Source organism: Thamnophis sirtalis, unplaced genomic scaffold (assembly GCF_051295495.1).
Source record: "Thamnophis sirtalis isolate CommonGarterSnake01/CBP01778 unplaced genomic scaffold, rThaSir2_p1.2 scaffold_11, whole genome shotgun sequence".
In the NCBI taxonomy this organism is placed as follows: domain Eukaryota; kingdom Metazoa; phylum Chordata; class Lepidosauria; order Squamata; family Natricidae; genus Thamnophis; species Thamnophis sirtalis.
This window is the reverse complement of record NW_028261391.1, coordinates 54,834,254-54,854,776: the sequence shown is the minus strand read 5'-3', so window position 1 is coordinate 54,854,776 and position 20,523 is coordinate 54,834,254. Positions and strand designations below refer to the sequence as shown.

Below are 20,523 nucleotides of genomic sequence, written 5' to 3'. Positions count from 1 at the left end.
CATGACCCTAGAATGGGTCTGTGACCTTCTGACTAGTAAATAGGGAAGCTGGATTCACTTCACAACTGTGTGATCAACTTAATAACCAAAGAGATACACTTAACCACTGTGGCAAGAAAGTTCATAAAATGGGGGCAAAATTCACTAATGTCTCGCTTAGCAGTGGAAATTTGGGTCTCAATTGTAGTCATAAGATGAGGACTGCCTGTATTTGAATCTCCCAGAACTGTTAAGGAAGAAAAAACAGCCCTGCAAGTCAGCCACTCCATTTACTGCAGACCTCTGGACTTCAACTCCCAGAATTCCATGGCTGGCTCAGGAACTTTAGGAGCTGCAGTGCCCCAGTCGTAAAAGGGCCATCAGTTCCCCACCCCTGGATTTCTGCCACTTTCAGGGGCCGTTGCTTCCTTGACGCCCCTCCTTCCTTTTCTCTTTTTTTTAGGATTTCTATCATCAGACAGCCACTGCCTGCAACAACATGCTGACCGGATTGCTGTCTGAAGCTCCCAATTTGGATGCCCTGCAGGACATCCTGACGGTAAAGAGAGATCCTTTCTTGGGGTGGGTTGCCCGGTCAGCCAGATGTTCAGGCTGGATTTGGCCCTTCTATCCCGCTGTGGAGTCTGTGGCTCTTCCAACTGGGAATGACCCATTCCTCCTTTCCTCCTTCTCCTTCGTTTCCCCTGGCAGGACATAAATCCCTGGATCGACTCTCCCAAGAGTCACGAGAGAGAGAGGGCCCTCAAGACCATCAAGCACCTCCTCAAGTTCGTTTCAGACAATGTCAATTTTGACGTAAGTCTCCCTTTGGGATGAAAAGCAAAATGTTTTCAAAGAAAGGAAAAACCCCAAGAAAGTCCAGCTGCCTTTTGGGAAAAGCACCTTTGGGATGTGACCAGGAGGATACAAGGAGTCTGCTTGAGCAGAGGGTTGGAGGAGAAGACCTCCATGGTCCCTTCCAGCAACTGCGGTTCTGTCATGCTGTGATACTGAGATTCTGTAATTCTCAGGTTCTGTGATTCAAAGATTCTGAGATTCTGTAATTCTCAGGTTCTGTGATTCAAAGATTCTGAGATTCTGTAATTCTCAGGTTCTGTGATTCAAAGATTTTGAGATTCTGTAATTTTCAGATTCTGTGATTCAAAGATTCTGAGATTCTGAAATTCTCAGGTTCTGTGATTCAAAGATTCTAAGATTCAAATATTTGATAATTCTATGATTCTAACATTCTGTGTATCTAAGATTCTGTGGTTCCGTGGTTCTTATTCCCTGATTTCAGCTGGCTGAAAGCTTCATGAGCCCCCTCCCCTTCTCCTCTTTCCCCTCCTTTCCCCTTCCTTTCTTTAGACCACAGCTGACTTCTCTTTGCTGGGGCAGCTGGTGGCTTTGCTGGCCCTGCACATTGGCGACACCAGCCCAGAAGTTGGCCAGACATCTGCAGAGGCTGCCTACTACCTGCACCACCTCCTCATGAGGAAAATGGGTGAGAACTTTGGACTCCAAGGGTTGACTTGCTGTAAGAAGACCAGGGATGCCCCCTGCCCAGGAGAGCATTGGGTGGCACAGCCTGTGGCTTAGCCAAGAAACGTTGGGTTGTTGGGCTTGGCAGAGATGCCTGGAATTGGCAGTTGATATTGGCATTTTTCAGGGCCAGGGGTCCTTTTAAGAAGGTGATTCTCACATTAAGTGAGTCAGTTAGGGAGGAGGAGGAGGAGGGGGGAGAAGGAGCAATGAAGAGAGAGTCAGGGAGTGAGGAGGAGGAGAGGGAGAAAGGGAGACAGGGAGGAGAAGCAGGAGGAAGAGGAGGAGGAGATAGGACAGAGTGACAAGGAGTGATGAAGAGAGAGACAGCAAGGAGGTTGGAGGAGAGAGGGAGGGAGAAAGGGAGACAGAAAAGAGGGGGAGGAGGAGGAGCAGCAAGTGGAAGAGGAGATGAGAAGGGAGGGGAGAGAGAGGAAGAGAGGGAGGGGGGAGGGGAAGGAGAGAGTAGGGGAGGAAGATGAGAAGGAGGGGGGAGGAGGTAGTGAGAAAGTAGGGAAGAGAGAGGGAGAGAGGGAAAAGAGTTAGAGGACGAGAAGGACTGTGGGGTCCTTGGTGGTCTCTGAGCTTGGTGGTTTTCTTCTTGACATTTCATGAAACAACTAAGTAAGGTCATCAGTACTTGAAGGGAGGGATCTTTTCTATTTGCTTCCATAAGTATTGATGGTCATCCCCCCTCATGACGTTCCCTAGTTGGGCAATGAAACATCTGCAAGAAAAAAACCCCAGGTCAGAGAGCACCAGAGACCACTATGGTCAACCCTGAGCTCCAGATCTTCTCTTCTCTTGCAATGACTAAACCGGCCGTCAGACAAAGGAAGTTCCCAGGTTCTGAAGGCCAAAATCTTGTGGTTTTTCCCCCTCCCTCCCAAGCAAAAGAAATGGACAAGAAACAGAAGAACAAAAAGGGGAACATCGTACATTGGCTGAGGGAGGATTTCTTTTTTTCGGGCTCTGGGATCTTCCACAACAATATCTCCAAAGTGGCGAAGGTAAGTTTTGGATCAGCCATTGGTCTGGCCTCCTTTTGCTCCTCCTCCTGACCTGGAGAGCCTCAAAGGAGTCAACCTCACAGTGGGGACGGCATCCTCCCAAGGTTGGGCTTTGGGTACCCCTCCCCCCAATGCCTAGGAGGAAGAAAGGGCAGCTGCCATGTTAGCTTCTTTGACCCCCATCCGAATTCCACCTGATGGAGGACATGGAATAAGGCTGCATCTCTACACAGTGTGCTATTCCCCAATCTGGGTCAAAGTCTCAAGAGAAAGGCGTCAAAGCCCCAAGGCATCTCTGCATGGTCTCCTTTCCTTCTCTCCGATAGGCCTTTGGGGAGCATCTCAGCCCATTGCAGCTAACGCAGCTGATTTTGGAAACCCTGGAGGCTTTGACACACGTGGACAAGAACATCTCTCAGTCTGCGGGGCTGCTCCTCAACGCCATCCTGGTGGAGTGTGGCATGGATATGGAAGAGGTAAGAACATTGCAGGGTTTGGAGCAAAAGGGATGTAGGAGATTTTGTAGAAAACAAAGATGAGAATGGCTGAGACCTTGTTGGCACAGTGATGACACTTCTGTGGTTTTAAGAAGGGTAAGGCTGGATGGGAGGCCACTGAGCGATCTTAGGGCTGTTGACAAAGTTGTCCAACCCTCCCAGAAGAAGGTAAGGGCAAAACAAAGGAGCCATATTATTTTCATGAAAATTAACATTTTGTGAGCCAGTGTGGCAGTGGTGAAGGCCCCAGATGTTTTTATGGCTTTGTCAGCTGCCTTGAGTAATCATGTACGAATAGGTGGCAATATAAATCTCCTAAAATAAACCAATAAATAAAATATCACAGGCAGCTGGACAAATCAGGAGTTTTTTAAAAAAATGTAGGGCAAATGTTGACATTGTGGGGGCCAATTTATTTCCCCCAATGAGTGGGAGTTATCATCCCTACTGCATCTCCAATGGAGACCAACACTGAATCTCATCCTCCAATCCCTCTTTTGCCATAGCTACCCATGATCTTGAAGGAGATCTACCACCGTCTCCCGAATATTACCCACCCAGCAACAAAATATCTCACCCTCAAAGGCGTATGTCACTTGGCCTCCAAGAGGGTCAACCGAGTTGTGGACATATTGCTGGAATCCTCCATTGGCTGTGATGGGTAAGAAGAACTTCAAGGAGATGGGCATCCTGTTGTCTTGGATTCCTCAGAGTCTCTCAATCCTTTGCGATGGGGCAAATCTCTACAGCTCAGATGGAGGAAGAGGGTGGAGGTTGGTTCTCTAAGCTTCTGCGTTGGTTTCCAAATGTTTTGTTACCAGGCAAGGTGGAGTTTAAGGAACACTAGTGCTGGTGATCTTCTGCCTGTAAGGGCTTGATGTGGTCAGTAGGTCTTGTGATGGAAAGGTCACATCAGGTGTGGGTTGTCTCAGGTGAGGGTCATATCAAGTGAGGGCCTTGTGATGGGGAGATCACCTCATATTGAGGGTCATGTCAGGTGAGGATCTTGTGATGGGACTTGTGATGTGGAGGTCAGGTGTGGACCATATCAAGTGAGGATCTTGTGATGGGTCTTCTGATGGACCAGGTGAGAGTCATATCAAGTGAGGGTCTTGTGATGTGGAGGTCATCTCAGATTGAGGGTTATGTCAGGTGGGGATCTTGTGATGGGTCTTGTGATGTGGAAGTCATGTCAGGTGAGAGTCATATCAAGTGAGGGCTTTGTGATGGGGAGATCACCTCAGATTGAGGGTCATGTCAGGTGAGGATCTTGTGATGGGTCTTCTGATGGACCAGGTGAGGGTCATATTAAGTGAGGGTCTTGTGATGGGGAGATCCCCTTAGATTTAGGGTTGTGTCAGGTGAGGATCTTGTGATGGACCAGGTGAGGGTCATATCAAGTGAGAGTCTTGTGATGGAGGGGTCATGTTAGGTGTGGATCATATCAAGTGAGGGTCTTCTGATGGGGAGGTCACCTAAGAGGGTCGTGTCAGGTGGGGATCTTGTGATGGGTCTTGTGATGGGGAGGTCAGTAAAGGTCATGTCAGGTGAGGGTCTTGATGGATGTTTTGATGGGCCATGGGTGTGTCACAGATGAAGTCTTCTAGTGGGAGGTCACATCAGATGAGGGTCGAGATGGGAATGAACTTTGAAAGATATTTTATGACTTTTCTTGTCACATTCGTTAAGTTGTCAAGAGGGAAACATGGTTGTTAAGTGAATCTGACTTCCCTATTGAATGTGCTTGTTAGAAGGTCACAAAATGTGATCACTTGACTTTGGGATGGCCAGTTGTCCAGGAGTCTGAATTTTGGTCAGATGATCCTGAGGATGCTGGAAAGTGTGAAAACTGGGAATAAGTCACTTTTTTCAATGCCTTTCCTTTGAATGGCTCCTGGAGAAATGGTTGTAAGTCGAGAACTACCTGTGTATATATATTTTTCTGGCATGAGAGCCATTCATTTGGTCTTCGGTTTTCCAATCCTTCCTTCTGTTGGGGGGAGGGGTTCATCTCTCTGGCTGGCCGTCTCTTCCGAAATGGGGAAAGGATCTGATTCCCTCCCAATCGGTTTCTCCCCCTCCGCAGAACTGCCAGGGAGATTTGGGGGGCGCTGGCTGCAGACCCTTATGCCAACTTCAAGATCATGAAGCCCCTCTTGAAAAGGCTGCAGAACCAAGACCCCAGCACCGAAGCCCTCGCAAGGAGGAACAGCAAGTCCCTCATGCCTATTGCTGTAAGCCCTCCACTGGTGGCTCTCTTTCCCTTGGATCTAGAGGTGGGGAATACCTAAGGGAAGGGGAGAGGGAGGCGGTGGGAAAACTGCTGGGGCTAAAATTGGAGCATCATTTGGCATAAGCCCCCCTCCTTTTTAGGTGGAGGCAGATGTTTCTCTTCCTGGGCTCAATGAGAATGTATCTGTTGAACAAAACTCCTCATTGGCAACAGGAAGGGCATCTGGCCAGTAAACCCTCAGCTCCATTGTGTTAGCCAGACTCCACCCCGCAAGGGATTCTGGGGAAGAGGAAGAAGGTGATGAATCTAAGTAACCTGGGGAGCCCAAGGTGACTCTCCCTTCATCCCGTTTCTAGGCCACCAACGCCCTCTGTTTCCTCCTGTCCCTCCCAAATGCTGCTGAGCTCCTCGACAACAAATTCTCCAACCTGCTCCTTGCCCTGGTCACGCAGCTGTACTTCCTCCTGGGAGCCAGCAAGAGTAGATCCAGGTCCAGCAGAGTCATGGACCTTTCAGAACAGATCAACCTCTTGAGGTAAGGAATCTCCTGGGACCAATCTGGATCCTACTGGATATCACTGGAGGGGGAAGAAATAAAGGGAGAGTGATTTGCTGTTGTGTTTTGTGGTTGCTGCACAAGCCGCCAAGTGAAACCTGGAGCTCTCCTGAAGGGCAGCGGGAGGCCGGTTGGCGTCATGGGAAGCCTGGCCTTTACAGGGGGCATCGGCCAAAGCATTGGCACCAACTCTTCTCCCTTCCTTTGATTTAGCACGGCAGTGCAGGCGATCAAAAACCTCATCCTGTCTGCCGGATATGAAGAGGAATACAAAGATTTGGGGACTCTGGGATGCTGGGAGTTGCTGTCGAGCCCAGATGGTCTGTTTGAGGGCATTTTCCACCTGGTCCGGTAAGAACTTCAGAGTCCAAAGAACTTGGCTACAAGTGGCAGTGGGTGAGAGAGGGAGGGGAGAGCTGAGGGAGAAGAGGAAGAAGAGGCAGAGAGAGAGAAAGTGAGGGAGAGGGGGAAGAGGGATGGAAGGGGGAGGGAGAGAGAAAGAGAGGAAGGGGGAGGGTTAGATAGAGGAAAAGGAAAGAGGAAGGAAGAAAGAGAGTGAAAGAGAGAGGAAGGGAGGGCAGAAGGAGAGGAAGAAGAAGAGGCACAGAGAGAAAGAGAAAGAAAGGGAGAGTGAGAGGGAGGAAAAAGAGAGAGAGGGAAGGGGAGATAGAGGAGAGGAGAGGGATGGAAGGGAGAGAGCGAAAGAGAGGGAGGCGGAGGGGGGGAGAGAGGGAGACAGAAAAGGATAGAGAGAATGAGAGGGAGACAAAGAAAGGAGAGGGAGAGAGGAAGAGGAAGGAGGGAGAAAAAGACAGAGAAAGAGAGGGAGTGTCAGAGGGAGACAAAAGGAGAGAGAGAATGAGATGTAGAGGGAGGGAGGAAAGGAGAGGGAGGAGAGGAAGAGAAAGACAGAGAAAGAGAGGGAGGGTGAGAAATTCTGTAAAAGGACTAATTCATTGAGTAATTTATTTAGCCATAATTCATATAATCATTTGTTTAGCTTGGTGGTTTTCTCCTCACTCACCAGCAGATCTTGTCTGATTTCTCCCTATTTGATCTTTAGGAAACTCTTCACCTACTCTAAAGTGGAGCTGAAGATGATGTTCAGACATGCCAACACCTACCTGCACCGTCCCAACTTAAGGGAGAAGACAATTGGCATGGTGTTCTTCTCGGAGGTGAGGATGCACCACAACATTGTGGAGCTCCAGGAAAGTTATGCAGGGTTCAGGGGGACTTTATGATTAGGAAGTTGAAGTTGTGGGGGCTCCATCACTGGAGGCCTTGAAGAAGAGACTGGACAGCCATTTGTCTGACATAGTAGATGGTCTCCTGCTTGGTCAAGGGGTTGGACTAGAAGACCTTCAAGGTATCCTCTTATTCTGTTAATCGGTGGAATTGGAGGGAGGGAGGGAGGGAGGGAGGAAGATTCAATAACCCCAAATTCCGTTCCCTCTTTGCATTATAGACAGTTTTGTATTGCCATTCTGTAGTCCTCAATGTAAGACTGTCATAGAACCTCCAGTGGTCACTAAGTGATCGCAGCAGCCCTTAAGCCAATGCCGTGGTCATACACTTAGGATAAACCAGATATTTCAGTGATTTTCTTCTACAGGTTGTCCTCGACTTATAACCACAACTGAGCCACAAATTTCTGTTGCTCAGTGAAACAGTCCCTAAGCAAGTTTTGTTCTATTTTACCATCTCCTTTGCCACAGTTGTTAAGTGAATTGCTGCAGTTGTTAAGTTAGTCACACGATTGTTAAGTAAATCTGGATTCCCCTTTGACTTGGCTTATCAGGCGGTCACAAAAAGGATCACGTAACCTTGAAACACTGCGACCGTTAGCATGTGAAGCTGACATCACGACGATACAATGTGCAATCCCGGCGTCAATATGTATGCCGCTGGACGGTCCTTTTGGACCTAAACCGTCCCATACAGACCATGATAGAGAAGGGCACATCCTGCTGATCCCAGGGACATCGCAAAGTTCCTGGCAGATCCAGGAGAAGCCCTTTTTTCTGACCACAGAGAAGCAGCCATTGAAGCTGTTGAAAGTTGGGACAGCTCCAGAACAGAAGGAAAGCGAGAGAGAAAGTGTGTTGAATTAGTGAGATAAATTTTATTATTAGAGAAGAGAACACTCAAAAAGATCAAAAGTAAAGTTGAAATTGAAGACAGAAGAGGTTAAGCTGCGAGATTAAGCCTGAGTCAAACTTAGTGTGTTCTTTAATCTTTTTTAATATATTTTTATTATTTTTGCATTTAAAACAATGCAGTACCGCAAAGTCGAAGTGACCATACATTCACATTATATACAGCTAGTCTCAACCATTAACAATTAGCCTACTTAATACATTGTGTATCCTTCTGTCCAATCACAAAATATACAGTTTGTTCCAGTCTTGTCACCTTGTCTTATACCAATTATAAAATCTGTTCCAGACTTCAAAATATTCTGATTCCCCTTTATTTTTAAGTTCAAGAGTGAGCCTATCTGCTCCCACATAGACCAACACTTTTCTGATTATATCTAGCTCTGATGGTGTATTTTCTTTTTTCCAATATTGTGCATAAGTTATGCATGCCACAGTTAGTACATGTAAATTAGATAAAGTGTATCTTTCTTAAACCCCTCCCGTATTATACCTAGGAGAAACATTTCTGGTTTACACAAGATTTGGTCTCCCACCATTTGTTCTAACCGTGATTGAATCATTTTCCATTTTTTTTGCCTCATTGCACGTCCACAACATATGATAAAAAGTGCCTGGTGTTTTTTTACACTTCCAACAATTTGGGACTAGATTTTTAAACATTTTGGAGAGCCATGCTGGGGGAAGATGCCATCTGTAGAACATCTTATAAAGATTTTCTTTATAAGCTGTAGCCATTGTTAGTTTCTGATTGTATCCAAAGTTTTTCCCACTTAGCCAATTCCACATTATAACCAAAATTTTTCACCCAGGCGACTATAGTTTCTTTGACATGTTCCTCCTCTAGCTTATATTCCAACAAAAATCTATCTACACTTTGATCAGCCTGTTTTCTGTCTGTATCAAAAGTTTATCTAATGGGGGGGAAGAAGGCGGGGCTTAGCAGTGAGAAGATGGAGTTTCAGGCTACTCCTGAAATTCCTCTATACCGAAGGATTTTTGGACGGGTTCTTTGAACTCTAGCTGTCCCGGAGACGACAGTGAAGGTGGGGAGAGACCCAGGACCTCAGAGATACCCGCAAATCTCTGGGGGTGGTGGTGGTATTAACTCCTCGTGCCAATTCCTTTCTGGATTAGCTGTGTGCTAACTGAAACTGCAGGTTGCCCCTAAGAATGCTAGAAGTGATGTCATCTGGTAAGCTGATTTTATTATCCAAGAGAGACTGTTCGCGTTAAAAACTTAAGATAACTGAAACCAAAGAACAGGGAAATTTAGCGGCGAATTGGCTTTTTCCAATGGATTTATGGCTGGTAATTACTTTACTTCTTAAATGCTTCAAGAAACTCCTCGACACCCTCCCCCCTCTGAATCTCCTTAAGTGGATTTATTTTCTACTAATTAGCCCGTCACGATTCGACACTTTTATTACTTTACTACTCGGCTTTGTTTACAATCACAGCCTGTGAGAGACTAAGAAGTCTGTGGAAAAAAAAAAGAGTTTGCAATTTTTAACTGCGACACACATCATGGCGTCCCAAAATACCTCTAAGATTTCATTTCAGAGACTTTTTTCCGTATGTAGAGGACTTTTTGATTCTTATCAAAGATTGGAAAGAAAACTGGATCATCTGATTTTAAAATATGAAGCAAAAACTGAGATTGTTGAATGTTTAAATGCTCCTGAAATACAAACGGAAAATGTGAGAAATGGTGTCTGGTCTATCTCAGAGGAAGAAAGGAGGGGGGAAGCTATAAAGAAGACTCATTTAAAAAGACAGAGTGCAGGAGGAATGGAAAATCCACCCTTGAGAATTAAAGTTAATTTGGAAAATTTTACAAGCCCAGGACAACATTATTATTATTTCATCATTGACATTCAGAGTCCAAAGGTGCCAAAATATCTCTGTCTGGATTTGATTATGAAAACATTTGGTAAATTTATCCAACGCGTGGCAATTGGCTGGAGAGGATCTTGCTATTGGAGAGACACTGGCTGATAGATGGAACAACGTAATTTAAAATTTAGCTAAATCTGATTACCTTAATGTGTAATAGATATAGCTGAAAAATGACTGATATGGATAGTAATATATATAATTTGGAACTGGCTGATCCATTGAAGAACACAATTGAAAATTAGTTAAACCTAATTGCTTTTTCTTGTAACAGATATAGTGGAATAATAATTGATATTGATAGTAATGTATATAATGTGGAGTTGATATGATAACTAACAATTGGAAGATTATACATAAAGAGTATTAAATACAATAATTATCACTATTAAAAACTAAATAAAATACATACAATCAAATGTTAATCAATACTGGGAAAATGTTATGATATATGATATAATTAAATATTATGGATGTCCAGCTAAAATAAGACATGAGGATTTGATGATAATAGAGGATTTTATAAATAAGTAAATGAATTGTCAGCATGTGTTATGGATTAATTATGTAATGCATAGCTAAGGATGAAGGATGTTTAAATAACCATAGGTAATTAAAACTGGAGGTATAATGATGTTGATATGGTAAATATTCGAGTTAAGATATTTGAATTAATATGAGTTAATGAAAGAGAAGCACCAAAGCATGTTGTAACCAGTTGATATACTTCTTTTTTTTCTCATGATAGACACCTGTGTTTTGTTTCGTTTTCCTGCCTTGTCTCTTGTCGTTCTTGTCTTTTTTTGTATTATTTTTATTTTTTATTTTTTACTTTAATTTTTATTTTTTATCTGTCCTTTTTTTCTTTTTTTTTCTTTTTTTTTGATTCTTTTCTCTCCCACCGGAGTGGGCAGGGATTGGTCAAGATTATTACTTTCATCAATATTGTTAAATAATAATTACAGTTAAATGAAAATGGATATATAATAATGCCTTAGTTAATATGAGTTATGTTGGTTGACTGTGGAGGAGATGTACCAAAACTTATCTGTAATTGATTGATATATATTTTACAGAAAGATGTGTACCTGTTTTAAACTAAAATTAAAAAACATTTATTAAAAAAAAAGTTTATCTAATATTGTGTAATCTTTGGCAATGCCTTCCTTCTTCCTACCCTGTGCAAACCTTGATTGTATCTGTAATTCTGAATCTTCAATCTCTTCAAGTTACCAGTATGCCCTCCGGCATCAGCCATCTGAAGTTAATTTCGTATTTATTCAGCACAGATGTTAAAAATTGATAGGGCCTTCTTAGTTCTCTGATTCTCCTCGGTACCTGTTTTAAGACTGTTAGTTCTCGTTGATTGTGTATTATCGGATTGTCTCTTGTTCTATTCAGCACCTTGTCGCTTATTGATTTTTTAATGAACTTTACATGGACTTCCCTCAGGAGATTGTTCTTTTTTGCGAGTTTGTCTGAATTCAATATGTCTTATCGATCTCACTTGCCATCTCATCCTTTCCTATTCCCAAAGCCTTTGCCATAAGGTCTGCCATCGTGTCTGATAAATCCTCGACTTTTTCTTCCTTTACATTCTGAAATCGTAGAATTTGGGCCACTTTCTCTGATTCTAACCAGAGGACCATTAACTCAAGTTCTTTGTTTGCCTGGATCAGCCTAGAATTTAGCTCCTCCATTTTTCCCCTTCATTCTCCAACTTTCCTTCTATTACATTTTGTTCGTGTTTATTGATCTGTTCCTGGAACTTCTCAAATTTATCATTCATCTTCTGCATCCTCTCCTTTAGTTCTCCTGTATCATTTCTTATTTCTCTAATATCCTTTTTAGTTCTTTGTGATTTTTAGCCATTGCCTCTTGCATAGTCTATAATATCATCTGAAGCTCCTTAGTTGAAATGGATCTTTCTCTCTGGAGCATATCCTCCGATGATCTTTGGTTTGAAGGGCTGGCAGCCGCTAGAGACCCCTGGGGTGCTGGCTTCCTCCCCGTGCCAATTTTTGTTAGATTTGTAGTGCTTGTCATTTTTTGGAAGAATTGGATCCCTAATTTAGTTATTTTCCAGAACTCCCACTTTCTTCTCTCCCTCGTAACTTTCTCCCGTCCTTCCTTCCTTCCTTCCTTCCTTCCTTCCTTCCTTCCTTCCTTCCTTCCTTCCTTCCTTCCTCCTTCCTTCCTTCCTTCATTCATTCATTCCTCTCCCTCTCCTCCCTTTCCCTCTTCTTTTCCCTCTTCCTCTACTCAATAATCAAATTTAAGGAGTATTAAGGGGTGGTATACTCTATATATTAATAGATTCATATATTATGAAAAAAAATATCATGGGATAGAAAGAACAAGAGAGACTTATTAATTTACCTCTATGTCGGACATAGCAGCAGGGCGGCCAAAAGCTGCTTTTTTTCTTTTTGCCTCACCAGCCATAAACCTCACCGCATGTCACTGAATCAAACCATCTCCTTAGTTAATCAATACTAATGCCAATAATATCAAAAATGGTGGAATTAATAATCTTATAGCAATAACAATAGCAATGACAATAACAATATATTCCTTTGATAGTAGTATTATAACATTAATTCCTATTCTTTAAGTTCAACCTTACATATGACCCTCCTGAATTAAGTAATTATATAAATATTCTGAGTCCTTTGGTCCAGTAAATCTTCTTTCTCTCTCTCTGATTATTTCTTTTAGTAATGTCCAAAGATTAACATCAATGTTCTCCAATAGTCAGGTCTCTTGTTATGCAAGGGGTATAGTCACCAAAAGTTCTGTTTTCTCTTAAGGTATACTATGGGGTAGGGGGGATTCCATATTTCACCAGTAGATGTCACTCTTCCACAAGCTAACCAAATACAGACTAACAAGAAACAGACTTGACAAAATGCACTGCTATGAGTCAGCTTTTTTTCTTCTTCAAACCTTCAATAGTTAACTCATTTCCCCTGAAGGCATCCATGTAATCAGAGTTATTTACAGCTGGCCTTTGTTGTGTTAACTAATTAACTTTAGATTCAGCTCCTCAGACAGTTCAGAGAAGAAAAGAAAAAAAGTCTCCAGCCTTCATTCACTCGCCGCTATAAAGGGGGGGGGGATAGAAAAAAACAACCACCCCAATTCTTAATCTTAATCTCTTGAGCTGTTTTGGAATAAAAATACCTTCTTCCAAGATCAGGAATCTGTTAAGCCACTCGCGACTCCTGCAGCTTCTCGCTTACTTTGAACTGCTGTCAGCACTCTGGGACGGCCTTTATAGATCGCCCTCTTCCACGCCCGGAGGTATGAAGGAAATTTCAAGTGCAGACCATGAATTGCCATCCTATGGTCCAGAGGTGGGTTCCTACCAGTTTGCACCTATTCGGTAGAACCGGTTCATCAAATTTACCGAATCAGTTAGAAGAGGTTCCACCAGTGGACCTGGAAAGCAGGCCACACCTACAGAAGAGGTTTCAATTTTTTTTGAAACCCACCACTGGTCCTTGGATATGATTATTCTACACTATTATGCTCCTATTTATAAAACCCAGTGCCTCTGTGAAAGGTAAGGATGACTACTGTGTTTGTGGTGCAATCAGAACATTGCATGTGTTGAAGTTGTTTTAACGCAAACCAAAGATGGCTTTTAAAAAACAAGTTTGCATCATATTCTTATGCATGCCAGTGCTGTATGTGAAGTAATTTAAGGTGGTTCTGACAAGTGTCATCGGCATCCTCATATCCGGTCACATGGGCGGCAAGCCACTCCCATCTGGTCACATGGGCAGCAAGCCACTCCCACAAAGGAGGCCACACCCACAGAGTAGGTTCGAACAATTTTTGAAACCCACCACTGCTATGGTCGTGCCAAACCAACCTTCTCTTCAGTCTTCCCTACAGGAAATCTTCGGTTTACAAAAGTCTTTCCAGAAACCCATCCGAATGCCAGATCCAGCTGCTCTTCATGGAGCTCTCCGTCCAAGCAGCCATTAATGCTGGCAGCTAGCCCTGCCCCCTCTGTTATTTAATCTTTTTATTGATGGAATTTTTTCAAACGCTTCTTACTTTTTAAACTGGACCAGGTTTTTTTTTTCCTTCTATTTTCTTTCTTTTTCTATTTTCAATTCTCTAGTGCATATTCTTTTTAAGAACTTTTCTTTTTCTCCTGAAGTTTGGAATATAAAGTGGGGAGTAAAAGTAGAAGAAAAGAAGTTACACTGCCACTTAGAGTCTTGGAGGCTTGGAAACATTGTTTTTCTTTTTTTTTCTTTGAACATTTGATTTACATTTCAAGGTCTCTGAGCTTGTTTATTGAAAATGATAGCCAGATGAGCATGGATTGTTTATACAGGTGCTCCTCCATGGTACTATCAGTAGCTGGACTGGAGTAAAAAGAAAGCCTTGAAAGAGAGAAGAATTGCAGTGAACTTGTTTGGAACAATAAAAAAGCCTTGGATTTTATAAAGTGGCAGTTTATACTATCTGGAGGAATGTTGCAACACGAAAAAGAAAAGAAAGAGAATACAGAATATTAAACAAAGAACAGAAGAATTGAAGAAAAAGATGAACAAAAAGATAAGAAAATTTGTGATATTGACAGGAGATTGAGGATGGAAAAGACAAGAGTGGAATATTGGAATGGGAGATTGATAGATCAGAATTCCAGAATTCCAGAATATAGAAGGAAAAAAGGGAAAAAAAATGGTCAGCAGTAATGATAGAAATTTTGTCAGAAGCATCAGTAATAACCAAAGGGAAGTTGATGGAAGGAACAGACAAGGGATTTCAAGTCTTTACAAGATATGCAATGAAAAACAAGTTGCCAAGAGAAGTCCATATAAGATCTACCAAGAAAGCAATTAGAACACAAATACTACAAATGGCAAGAGATATAAGATTTCACTCCACTATTGGAAGGATACAGGATGATGTAATGAAGTGCTATAATAAAAACTAATTTAAATTTAGTTAGAATATTATGCATAAAATGAAGTAATAATAGTTATAGTCAAATAAATGATTAATAATGATAATAATGCCTATGAAATTCTATATAAATTGTAAGTGAGGACTATGGAGAGGATGCATGAAAGTTTTGTAACCAAAGATAAATAATTTTATATCGAATACAATGTAAAGATGTAATATTACTGGATGGTTTTAGGATGATGTAATGAAATGTCATAATATAAATCTATTCTAAATTTAGAATATCTCACATAAAAGGAAGTAATGATAATTATAGTCAAATAAATGTTAAATAATTATAATTGTATACATATATATTAGATTGATAATATGAGATTCTATATAAATTATAAGTGAAGGCTATGGTGAGGAGGTACAGGAGTTTTGTGACCAATTGACATACTGTATGTAACTGGAGGATGGTTTTTATGTTATATGTTTATTTTGTTTGTTTAAAAAGAAAAAAAGAAACACTGTGACCGTCATAAATACGGACCGTCAAGTACCCAATTTTTGATCAGGTGACTGTGATCAATGGTCATGAATCTGAAAAATGGAGTTGTCCCTTTATTTAGTGCCGTGGTGACTTTCCGCAGTCACTATATGAGGACTGTCTTTTTTTCCCCTCTCCCCGTAATGGCTGAATGTGGCATCTCTTCATAGAGGCTTTGAGGAAAGTTCCCTTCCTTTGCTTTGTTAATAATCCGTCACTCCACTCTTCTTCCCCAGCTTCTCTATCACCTGGAGCTCGGACACTTCTTCATCATGCAGGACATCCTCAATGTCCTCCAAGAATGGATGGCTCAGCCATATCCCCTCATCCAAATATATGCTATTCGTGGTCTGAGGTATCTTCTCCAGCACCCCTTTGAGGTAAGAGATGGGGGGCAGGAAGTGAGGGACTTTCAAGGGAGCAGCAGATGTTACCTCATTCTCCAGGAATTCTACAAGGTTAGGAAGGATAGAAGGAGGAGAAGAAGACAACCACCAGAAAGTGGATGCCCTCAGCTACAGTGGCCTCTCTTCTACTAAGATGGGGGCATCCCTGGAAGATCTGAAGGATCAATTTGGAGACAGATCCTCTTGGAGGACATCTAAAGTAGAACAAGTTGGAAACTAATCAAGGAGAGAATCAACCTAGACATCAGGAGAAATTTCCTGACACTGAGAACAATTAATCAGTGGAACGACTTGCCTCCAGAGGTTGTGGGTGCTGGAGGCTTTCAAGAAGAGACTGGACAACCATTTGTCCAGAATAGTGTAGGGTCTCCTGCTTGAGCAGGGGTTGGACTAGATGACCTCCAAGTCTCTTTTCAACCCTGTTATTCTAGGTTCTGTGGGCTTCTCTGTGTTTGTCATTCGTAGACTCAGAGAATGCCAGTGATGATGTTTAATCGCTCCCTTCTTTCCCTCCTTCCTCAGAATACGATGTTAGAGCCGGTGCTAGTCCCTGTGGTCAACTGTGCTTGTCACCCAGATAAATTTGTGGCAAAGGAATCACTCTGGACCCTTCAGTTTCTTTTCCGGTATCTGAATGCTCAAACCTATGGATGGAAAGCTGTTAATCTTATTCCGGTCCTGGGGAAGTATTTTGCTGATGTACGTCAACCAAATCACAACAAACTAATCCACCCCCCCTCTCTCTCTTCCTCTCCCTCCCTCCCTTTTCTCTTTTTCTCCCATAAAGATCGCCTGGGTATCATCTGAAGAATTTTAATCTTATCAAAAAGTCTTAGAAATAGTTCAGCAACAACTCTGTTGTTCTAATCTAAAAGAGTGTGTGAGCTTGCAGATGAACATTGAGTTCATCCAGAGAGCTGGAGAAGTGCCAGGTGGAGTGGAAGAGAATAAAGATTGCCACTCTCTTCAGCTTCACCAAACCACCATCAATCAATCTCCATATTTATTAAAAATCCAGATTGGTGTTGCTTGATCTCAGACACTTTAAGGTGTGTGGATTTCAACTCTGCTGGCCTGAGAACTCCAGAGGTTCTCAGTCCCCACATCTGAAAGCTGCTGAGATTGGGAAACTCTGGTCTCCATCAGTATTTCTCCCTCTTGCCAACTTGAAGAGGTGAGGACTTCAACTTCCAGAACTCTCCAGCCAGCATACTGGAGTTGGAGTCCTCACATCTGAAGGCTGCAAAGATGGAAAAAAAAACCTCAATCACACCATAGAGGTTGGTCTGCAAGCCTTTTACACCCATGGCCAACCATTGGCATGGCCTTGTCTAGAGAAACAGTTGCCAGACTCCCCTTGCTTTGTCTCGTGAGTGGGAAACTAAGGCAGATCAGATGAAGAGGATGGGAGTTATGAAGGCTTTTATTGTAGGTTTAGTGGATCCCTCCCTGCCTTTCTCTTTAAGGAAACAAAGGAGAATCAAATGTGAGACGTTTTCTCACCTGAAATTTCTGCTCTCAGATTTTGCTCAGCTGACTGTTGTGTGTGTTGCAGTTTGTACTTCTAGGTTCTCACAACACCTCCCACTTTCTAAATGCTATTGGAGGGACTGACACATTTCTCTTCCTTGTAGGAGGACACCGAGTTGCGCAACACCTCCATCACCGTTTTTGGCCTGGTCTTAAAAGGGGTCAAGGAGGCAGAGGGGAATCTGACCGAATCCATCCTGCGCAACCTGATTCCTCTCATAATCCAGTTGGCTAATAGTTGGACCCAAGAGGTGAGTTGAAGGGCGGGGTCAACTAAGTTCCTGCTCTCTCCATGCTCCCTTCTCCATGAGACCACACTGTACCCCCATCTTCACTCAGAGCATATGGTTGCATCATGTGGACCCTCTGGAAAAGGCAAAGAAATTCTGCAATCCTGAAGTTGTGAGGTCCTTGGTGCACTCTGAACCTGGTTGTTTTCTTGCAGGCCTTTCCTGACTCAACTAGGTGACAGCATCAGTAGGTTGGAGGGGAGGGTTTAATCTCTGCTTAATGCTCGATCATTTTGATGTGGGTGTAGGTTTTCTGTTGGGTCATTCTTGGATTAGGGGACTGTTTTCTGCTTGATGGTTTGCCTGGTACCAATAGAAGAGAATCAGGGTTAAATTGTGGGGAATTCTGGCCTTCAGGGGCCCCCTTGCCCTGCCATAGCTTCCTCCTGGAGTGGCTCATCCCCTTTCCCACCCCTGAGCAAGGAGAAGGCTGGGTTTTCTCTGCAGAAGATGGACAACCTCAGAACCAGCTCCTCTGACGCCTCCTTTCCTCCCTCGGCACAGATCTCCAGGAACACCCTGAACTCCTGCGTCTCCTTTATGAAGTGGGAGGAAGTTCCAGAGACTTTGTTTGACTACAAGATTTACACCAGTCTCCAGAGCATGTATTCCAGCATCTGCTCGGAGGTGGTAAGTAGGAGCCTAGCTGGTGCATTTTCTTCCGGATTAGAGTATAATATATTTTCTTTTTCTCCTGCCTTTCTCCTTTTGATAAATCATTCAAGATGGTGGACGTCCCTAATGCTTCTCCTCCCCCTCCCCCTCCTCTGATTTCCTTCCCAACAACCCTGTGAGGTGGGCTGCGCTGAGGGAGAGGGACTGGACCAAAGTCACCCAGCCAGCTTTCATTCCTAAGGGCAGGACTAGAACTCCCCAAGTCACCCAGCAGGCTTTCATGAGAAAGGTGGGACTAGAACTCACAGGCTCCTGGTTTGTTTGCCTGATGCCTCAACCACTAGACTAAATTGGCTAGAGGGATTCTTCTTGGGTTGTTGCTCCCTCGGGAACACCAGAGGTTCCATGCCACCTTGAGGACTATAAACCTTGCTGATTTGTGGGTTTGAGGATCAGAAATGGTAGTTTGTGGAAAAGGGAAATTACGATGTAAAGAGGGCAAAACATAAATGCATTTATAAGATCAGAAGCCATTTTCTTATCATCTTTCTTTCTCTTTTCTTTTTCTATTCTTTTTTCACTATCTACTATTTTTCTTTATTTTCCTTCATGGTTTTAACTTGGATAAAACTATCTTTAATAACATAAATGTTTGTGTGTGTGTATAATATAATACAATATAAAACTGTATTATACTAATACTTATAATATACTATATTATATAATGTAATATTATATTGTATTGCATTGTATAATAGTCCAGTCTAGTTCAGTCCAGTCAAGTCTGTTAGGTAAGCTCCCCAGTTGCAAAACTTACAATAGCTCACGCTGATCACTATACGACACTTCTAACAGCCAGCTCCCAAACACTCAGATCAGCATCTAACAGTGATTCTGGCTCCATCTTATGGCCGCTTGAGGAAACAGCAACCAATGACATTTACAGCATTATTTAAAGAAACAGGTACAGCATTGTTACATGATTTATATATTGCCAACCCAACCATTAGATTATATGCCTAACAAAATCCAATATAGTATAATAATATTGTTTAGTATAATAAAATATAGTATAGTATAACAATATTATAGTTTAAAGTACAATATGATACAATACAGTATAATAAAATGTAATATGTTATGGAAGACATTGTTGTTGAGAACATGAGGACTAGAAACCTTAGAAAGAAAGAAAAGAGGAAGCTACAGAGTTCATTGCTTTGTTTGTGGCCATGTGTTCCTCAGATCAATCGATGTAAGGAAAACCTGCCGGAAATGTTGGCGCAGATGCTGGAATTCCTGAAGAGCCAGAATTCTTCATCCCGAGAGGCAGCTGCCCTCTTAATTGGTAACCCCAAATGCAAACTCTGGAAGGAGGGGAGGAAAAACCAGGGCCAGGCATGCTGACCATTATCTCTCTCTCTCACACACACAGACACACAGTCCCATTTCTTAAGGGTATCCCTGTGGTTGTTAAGTGAGATATGTGGTTGTTAAGTGAATCGGGCTTGCCTCTGGAGTTTGCTCGCCCGAAGGTTGCAAAAAGTGATCAGGCAACCCCCCCCCCCCAAGACTCTGCAACCATCATAAATATGAGTCGTATGAAATTCTTTCCATCCGATCTCTAGACAGACCCAATTCCTGGGACCATCCCGTAAAGTCCTAAAGCGACTCTTCCAAATATAAACAAAAGAATTCTGCATTTTCTTTCTTGAATCAGTTGATTTAGCCATTTCTGCCAACTCCACCAACCTTTTCTTTGCATGTGTCTAGGCTGCTGTGCGGAATACATGAAACGGAATGTGGTGACTTCCAAACAAATCGAAGAAGTTTTCCTGGGTGAGTTTCAAAGTTCCCTTGCTTGAAGTGGAGACTTTCTCTCCAGAAGCTCTGTCGCTGATCAGAGTTGGTTCTCAAGGTGGATCCTGGAAATCATTTCTTTTCTGGATTCCTTCTAGGTCTCCGGGATCTGCAAGAGGATCGCGAAGCCTCTGTGGCTCACGCTGCAGCTGAGTCCATGGAAGTAATCTTCCGGCAGTGCGGCCATCGGATCAACCCTGATCTCATTAGCAGCCAGCTCCTCTCCAAAGTCATCCGGAACATCTCCGTGACCAAACTGTCATAGTTAAATAGTTTAATCCTTTACTTTATTGTCTTGGCACCCCATACAACAAAGTTGTGCCTTCTTCAGTGTATATTATATATTAAAAATAAAACTATACAATTGTATACAACTGTATATTCTATACAATGAAATTGGAAACTCCTAATATTGCATTTGTGTTGCCCTCTACAATAGAATTCAAGATAGTTACTGCTCTGGGATGGAAGCTCTTTTTCAGTCTACT

General features: G+C 42.7%; 1 protein-coding gene across 1 annotated transcript in view; it reads left to right on the top strand.

Annotated features, from left to right (window-relative positions):
- LOC148043655 (maestro heat-like repeat-containing protein family member 7) overlaps positions 1-20,300 on the top strand; it is a 34,895-nt gene extending 14,595 nt beyond the window's left edge. The window contains exons 9-25 of the mRNA XM_087726092.1: positions 443-538; positions 691-795; positions 1,348-1,483; positions 2,413-2,531; positions 2,858-3,007; positions 3,535-3,689; positions 5,115-5,262; positions 5,618-5,796; positions 6,031-6,168; positions 6,881-6,995; positions 15,570-15,713; positions 16,263-16,439; positions 17,375-17,521; positions 18,065-18,190; positions 19,421-19,523; positions 19,949-20,014; positions 20,134-20,300. Of these exons, the coding sequence (XP_087582218.1) occupies positions 443-538; positions 691-795; positions 1,348-1,483; positions 2,413-2,531; positions 2,858-3,007; positions 3,535-3,689; positions 5,115-5,262; positions 5,618-5,796; positions 6,031-6,168; positions 6,881-6,995; positions 15,570-15,713; positions 16,263-16,439; positions 17,375-17,521; positions 18,065-18,190; positions 19,421-19,523; positions 19,949-20,014; positions 20,134-20,300 (2,271 nt within the window). The remainder of the gene's footprint in view (positions 1-442; positions 539-690; positions 796-1,347; positions 1,484-2,412; positions 2,532-2,857; positions 3,008-3,534; positions 3,690-5,114; positions 5,263-5,617; positions 5,797-6,030; positions 6,169-6,880; positions 6,996-15,569; positions 15,714-16,262; positions 16,440-17,374; positions 17,522-18,064; positions 18,191-19,420; positions 19,524-19,948; positions 20,015-20,133) is intronic.
- The last annotated feature ends 223 nt before the right edge of the window (positions 20,301-20,523 follow it).